This window comes from Panthera onca, chromosome A1 (genome assembly GCF_046562875.1).
Source record: "Panthera onca isolate mPanOnc1 chromosome A1, mPanOnc1 haplotype 2, whole genome shotgun sequence".
Classification (NCBI taxonomy): Eukaryota; Metazoa; Chordata; class Mammalia; order Carnivora; family Felidae; genus Panthera; species Panthera onca.
This window is the reverse complement of record NC_138339.1, coordinates 69986062-69993394: the sequence shown is the minus strand read 5'-3', so window position 1 is coordinate 69993394 and position 7333 is coordinate 69986062. Positions and strand designations below refer to the sequence as shown.

The following is a 7333-nucleotide window of genomic DNA, read 5'->3' as shown; positions in this document are numbered from 1 at the left end:
TGCTGAACCCACAGGATTGCTAAGATTATTAGGCAGGAGAAGGCAGACACTGCTCCTTCAGAGCCCGTCCAGAAGTCCACCAACTACTTCTGCACAGCTGGGCTCTCTGTTAGGGCCTTCTTAGGTCACAGTTCAAGGACTAAAAAATCATGTGCCCAGGAGCCTATTCCAGACTCTCTTAATAGCTGTGTTCTTTGCCATTAATGCTAAATCCTTCAGGGGTTAAATTATAGAAGTGATGTGACTGCACAATTAAATATTAGAAAGGACCACTGAGTACATCCTGTTTATTGTTTATGATTTACACGGAAAATGATGGACTGGGGTTGTTGAACAATAAACCAATCATTACATTTAGACTTGGGCTTTTGAAAAACTTGCATTCCATTTTAACAGTTCATACATATTTAACAGCTTATATATAAATCCAAATCACAAATAATCTTAAGAGTTAGTTAGCTCAGAGATAAACAATTAAGAAACACAACAGAAAACCACATGGATCTACCTTTAAATATCAGCATTCATATTACAAGGAAGAAGAAAATGTTAAAAAAAATTATTAGGTCAAGTCACTTAACATAGAGAAATAAGAGAAACAATACTTTTATCAATATTTATACTTATTCCTAATTTACCTTCATATATTCCTTAACTTTTCCAAAAGGATCCAAACAGTGTTTCAGAGAATCAAACTGTATTTTGGTATCTGAACTTTTCCGCCTCAGCCTGTATCAACTTGTTACAATGAAAATCCTAAAATCCCAATTTTCTTGAAGAAAATTTTTAAGCCAACTCTAATTCAACTTTTCTCCTTCATAGCAGCTGTTTACAGATAGTAGGGAGCCAAGAATGAAGGATAGGAACAGATGGAAAGCAAAAAGTACAACAGTTATCTTAAGTTCAGCTCTCAACACTGCTGGTTGAGTTTGGAACCAAAACCTCTTAACAACTGGCAGATAATAGCTAAATCTTAACAGGCAAAGAAGAAATATTTTCTTTGGGACAGCTGCTATCTAGGAGAAGAAAACTGACGTCCCTTAATACTGCCTAAATATAATGTGTGGCTTACTTACTACAGAGGAATCTGTAGCAATGTCAGTTTAACGAGTGTCACAACTGATCAATATTACTTAAAGGAAGGAAACAACAAAAGAGAAAACAAGAAAAAGAAAAGAAAAAAATTAAAAATCACACCAGCCACAAAGTTCCACAATATACACATGAGAATTAATTTTAATCTGATTTGACTCTTTGACACTAACTGATCATCAATGAAATATGGTATGGAAAGATCACAGAGTAGAAAACAAGCAAAGATTAGTTTATACAACAGTGACTATATACATCAGAAGGAAAACATGCTAGCTAATGCAACATTAAGGCCTGAATGTAAGCACTTCCAAAGTCACAGAAGCCCCAAAGAACCCCTAAATTACAAAGTCACCACATTACATGCATGCAATGTTCAGTTTTGTTTTACCCATAAAAGGATACACAGTATTTTGCTGTAAATACCAGACACACATTTACAATATATGCAAAAATTAGAATGCAAGTGTTATGTTCCTTATATTTAAGCCTCAAATGTGCCAACAGTGAAAATTCATTTAAGAATGGAGAAACGAGATGGAATATAAATACTCAGAGAAAATTACACAAATAAAACGTAATTTTGCATTTGGGAAGCCATAGAAATACTCCTTTTATGTGTCCAAACTAAATTATCAACGTACTACTCAGATGGATGTACACTCATGACGTGCTTTACAATTTTACTTGCTCAAATGTGGCATTCTAACACACATCATTCTCTGGTGCTGATAGCAAATCACACCTGTAAGTTAAATATTATGTCCTTGTTTGTACATTATTTGCCTACTGGGTGTGATCACCTAAATGGAAAACTGTGCAATCTTATTTTGCGGTTATATAATTATGGATGACCCCAAGTGTCAACTTTCCCATAAAAACAACTAAGGAAAGCTCATTTCCTCACTTTTATAGAAATATGTGAACACAACCCTTTCAGAGGGCAAATCTGGGGTCAGGATCTTCTTTTCTCTATTTTAGAGAAAGACAAATAAGAAAGGAACTGTGTTACATGTTCAGTCCTGCTCATAGTCACTAGGTGATCATATAAATCTACTTCCTTTTCACCCAGGGCTCATTGTGGCTTACTCTGAAACTACCTATTTTTATCATTTATTTCCAGGTGAATAATTTTATTAGAATAAATTAGTGTAAAGAAATAAATGCTAAAAATGTAGTATGAATAATCCTTGTTCAGGAATTCTCTAAAGGAATAAATTATAACACAGTAAGGTTTAGGTATATTGTAAAAAATGTGGCCAAATCTTTTCTGTACCCCATCAATTTTATCCTTTATACAAGTTGGTACAATTAACCTTCTATTAAGGATCAGATTTCCCCTCAGGATACAACAGAATGGATGTTGAAACACTTTATGCTTGTTTTCAGACTTTCTGAAGTATTTCAGAACCAAGGTTATTTTAAACTATAATATTTATAAATTTATAAATAAATACATATACTTAAATGTATTTACACTTACACTTATTATAAATGTATTTATTTATAAGTTTATAAATTAAGAACCAATATTTATTAAACAAAGGTGCCATGTTCTCAAGTATAACTGTAACCAAGTAGAAAGGATTTCGTAAGGCCATCTAATTCATCTCATCACACCAAGCACTAAGCACGCCAGATTGTTCATAAGCTTTACTAACCTTCAAGCACCAACCACCGTAAAGCACTCACGCTTTACTAACCTTACTTTTAAGCACATCTGCCATTTAGGGAAAAAAAAGTTCATTTTACTACCTAACCATTCCAGGGGGATTACATTTAAGATTTAAACATTTTGTCATATTCTAGCTAAAACTCTGGCTTTTGTTTGGCATTCTAAAAAGTCCTAATTTTAAACAAGGATGAAAGAGCAGACACCTTCCTAAAAAACCACTCAGTATTATGAACCAAGAGGTTCTGATGTAGCAAAAGCAAAGGGACCAATGAAAAAGCATGTTTTAGAATTCTCTTTATTTCCAATGAAACCAAATTTTACTACTGTTGTGATCACAGTTTTCACATTTGATGCAAACAGGAGAGCTTAATTACAATCACTTAGTGGCAGTACTTCAGACAAAACCAATAATGTGTGCCACATACGTGATTATTTCTTCCGGAGAGGGTTAATTGGTAAGCTTGACTTTACAATTAATATCAACATATGCAACTAAAGAAAATGGATGCACTGCTTCAACATTCAGCTTGAAAATGTTTAGTACTTTATGCGAACCTAAATTTAGTTTAGAAAGGTTAATATTCTTCTTTCTAAACTATGGCATAGACTATATATAGCATTTTAAATTTATTTATATATAATTATTTGCACATCAGATTTAGAAGGAATTTGCAGATTTACTTTGATAGAATGATCTCATTCAAGTGTTGAGATTTAGGGGGCTTCCGCAGAACTGTCGTTTGAAGGTGGGGCATCCTGGTCAGGCTCGGAGGAAGCAGAGGCAGATGCTTCGATGACGGCAGGTGGGAAATGGCGGCGGCACACGGGGCATGTTCCGGACTGGAGGGGAAAGAAAACAAGTTCAGAGCCAAAGGAAAGGTCTTACCTGCCACACAGTATCTTCATCAAGTAAAAACAGTATCATTATCCTAAAAATAAACCAAATAACTTAAAAACAAAACTTCAAATCCACACAAACCAGAGAGGCAAAATTGTGATGCAATTTCCTCTTCATCCCAATCAGATTCTAATTTCTTTGAGGGTGAATAGTGTCTCCTAATCATGTTTGTATCTTTCAGGTCAGTCATATTTCATTCAGTATTAACCAAGAGTCTACTACCCTCCTTGCTCAGCACTGGTGCTATGGCAGAAAGTGAGCAAGAAGTCACAGGGCATGTCCTCACCTGAACTGAATTAACTTTATTATTTGATCCATGATGCCTACATTAGAGAAACCACGGACCTAACTAATCCACCTATTCATGACACCAAATCATCTCCTAGGGCTTCCCTTACATACACTGAAGCCTTACTTTAGTGCATGTCAAAACACATGGAGCTCAGACCTTCTTTATTAGCCATATAATTCCTTTTCAAAAAGATACGGAGAGTTAAGTGCCTTTTAAATGATAAAAGAAATCTAACTAGGAGGTTAGATAGGACAGGGAAAGCAGTCATACTAAGAGTACATTTTTGGACCAAAGATTATAGGGATGTATCATCTGGTGATAGATTATCCCCTCACAAATCTGTTTTTTTCCCCCCAAAGAGATACCCTGATAAAAGTAGGCTGAAGAAATCATGCTGATGAAGGACAAAAATTTGTATCCTAGGGATCTTCTCCCCAGAGGAGAGGCTTCACACAGAAGCCTCTTGACAGAAAGAGACCAAGGAGATTATTACCTTGGGTTATAGCCAAGTCAATGACAATTCAAGGCTGTATAACATATATATATATATATATATATATATATATATATATATAATGTTTACAATATATATATATATATATTTACAATATATATATATATATATAATATTTACAATATATATATATATATATATATATATATATATATATGTTTACAATTCAAGAATTTAATTTAGTAAGCATTTATTGTTCTTGTTCACTTGCCATACAGACTGGGACCTAACAACAACATTTTATTTATTTATCTTTTTTATTATTGTTTAACGTTTGTTCAGTTTTGAGAGACAGACAGAGCATGAGCAGGGGAGGGGCATAGAGAGGAGACACAGAATCTGAAAAAATAAAAAAGAGAGAAAGCAAAGAAAAGGAAGGGAGGAAGGAGGCGGAGGAAGGGGGAAAGGAAGGGAGTGGTTGTAGGGAAGAGAGGGAGCTATATCCTTAAGTAAATAAGCTGTGAAAGTGATTTGGCAATTTCTACCTTACTGTCTATAAATGTCCTTATGCAAAAATAGAGATCAGAGAGATCATTTAAGTAAAACTCTTTCTTTTTTTTTTTTAAGTAATTCAAATATCGTTAAAAATTTTTGGGTAAATATTTAAGGACAGTATATAAAGTTGGAATAGGAGGTACCTGGTAGGTTATTATACCATATTTCTCATATACATTTTCAGAGACATTGATCTGTATTAGCAGAATATCTCTACATTATTACAGTACTTTGAGTAATGCCAAAGGCTTTTTGCTTGCAATACTTTGGAAAACACAAATTTCAGGGATATGATGGGAGATCTAATTAGCTTCAGCATAAAATAATTGCTTGACATATTTCATCATTCTTGGAAATGATGAAATATGTCAAGCAAGTATTATCGCCTATATTGTTTTTTAGACAATGTTAGTAAAGTAAAATAGTTTCATGTTATCATTAAACTCTAAATGTTAAAAGGTAATAAATTTTTAACACTTAATTAAAAATAAATATAAATATGTAGCTGACTAAAATAGGCTTAAAAGATACTATCACCAGTAACTTTCTGGAGGAACTATTAAAATATTTTTTAAAAATGTAAAAAAAAAAACCTCACCTTCTGTAGCCAAATTGAGACACAAGGTTTGTGAAAGAAATGGTGGCAGGGTAGCTCTGTTGCTATATCATCCTTAATATACTCACTGCAACAGATTGGACAGCACTGCTCTTGACCAATTGCTGAAAACAACAAACGATCTGATCAATCCCACAGAGTTCAATTTTAATAAAACTGAAAACCAACAGATTAACTCACAGGTGATACCAATGACAGACAAAAGAACCAGACTTTGATTAATTGGCAAACATGTTTCTGCAATACATGACAATTTGGAATTTAATAAATACTGGTTTTGTAGAAAAGCTGACTGGGGAACATTTATTCTAGCCCATCACTTAATAAATTAAAAATACTCTTCTACTAGATGAAAGTTTGTCAGAATCTGGTTTCACAAAAAACTAATGAGTTTCTAAAGGTCAGTATTTTATCTTTCAGGTGCATTGATAATATACTTACACATGTAATGTGTCATATGACATTAGAGACCAACTTTGCCCTTACCAGTATGGTCTTCAAGAACAAGGGTCTCTGGAAGGCCATCAATGCTTTCCTTACTGGCTGGTGGATTAGCCACCTCAACATCCACTGCAAGAGACTCTAAATGTGCCAGTGCAGTCTGAAAAATAAAAGTCACAGTTCCTTGTTAGAACACACTTAATTGTTATTATTTTTAAATTTCTCCCCCCACCTTTTTAAACTTACATTTTAGTTAACATACAGTGCAATATGGGTTTCAGGAGTAGAATTCAGCGATTCACTACTTACATACAATACCCAATGCTTGTCATAATGAGTGCCCTTCTTAGTTCCCAAGACCCATCTAACCCATCCCCCACCCACCTCCCTCCATTAACCCATAGTTTGTTCTCTATCATTAAGAGTCTCTTTTGGTTTGTTTCCCTCTCTTCTCTTTCCCCTCGCCCTTCCCATATGTTCATTTGATTTGCTCCATCAAATAGCAACTAGCTCCATCCACGTTGTTGCAAATGGCAAGTGTTCATTCTTTTTGATGGCTGAGTAATATTCTACTGTAGGTATGTTTACATATATGTATAACATATATGTATATACATATATATAAGCATACATACATACATACATACACATACACCACATCTTCTTTATCCATGTATTAGTTGATGGACATTTGGACTCTCTCCATAATTTGGTTATTGTTGGTAATGCTGCTATAAACATTGGGGTGCATGTACCCCTTCAAATCTGTATTTTTGTACCCTTTGGGTAAATACCTAATGGTATTTGCAATTGCTGCATCATAGGGTAAGATCTATTTTTAGTTTCTTGAGGAACCTCCATGCTGTTCTCCAGAGTGGCTGCACCGGTTTCCAATCCTACCAACAGTGCAAAAGGGTTCCCCTTTTTCCACATCCTCACCAACACCTGTTGTTTCTTGTGTTGTTAATTTTAACCATTCTGACAGGTGTGAGGTGGTATCTCATCATGGTTTTGATGTGCATTTCCCTGATGATGAGTGATGTTGACCATTTTTTCATATCTGTTAAGCCATCTGGATGTCTTCTTTGGAAAAATGTTTATTCATGTCTTCTGCTCATTTCTTCACGGATTGTCTTTTTGGGTGTTGAGTTTGAGATGTTCTTTATAGATCTGGATACTAACCCTTTATCACATATTGTTTGCAAATATCTTCTCCCATTCCATAGGCTGCCTTTTATTTGTGCTGTTTCCTCCACAGCACAGAAGCTTTTTATCTTGAAAAAGTCCCAACAGTTCATGTTTGCTTGTTT

General features: G+C 34.5%; 1 protein-coding gene across 2 annotated transcripts in view; it reads right to left on the bottom strand.

The window, feature by feature from the left end:
* Positions 1-270: 270 nt before the first annotated feature.
* Positions 271-7333, bottom strand: part of PJA2 (praja ring finger ubiquitin ligase 2) — a 69324-nt gene continuing 62261 nt past the window's right edge. For both annotated transcript variants that reach the window (XM_060635236.3, XM_060635237.3), the window contains 3 exons: positions 6069-6183; positions 5565-5686; positions 271-3607 (listed from right to left, as the gene is read on the bottom strand). In XM_060635236.3, coding sequence (XP_060491219.3) covers positions 3482-3607; positions 5565-5686; positions 6069-6183 — 363 coding nt within the window. In that variant the 3' untranslated portion in view covers positions 271-3481. The remainder of the gene's footprint in view (positions 3608-5564; positions 5687-6068; positions 6184-7333) is intronic.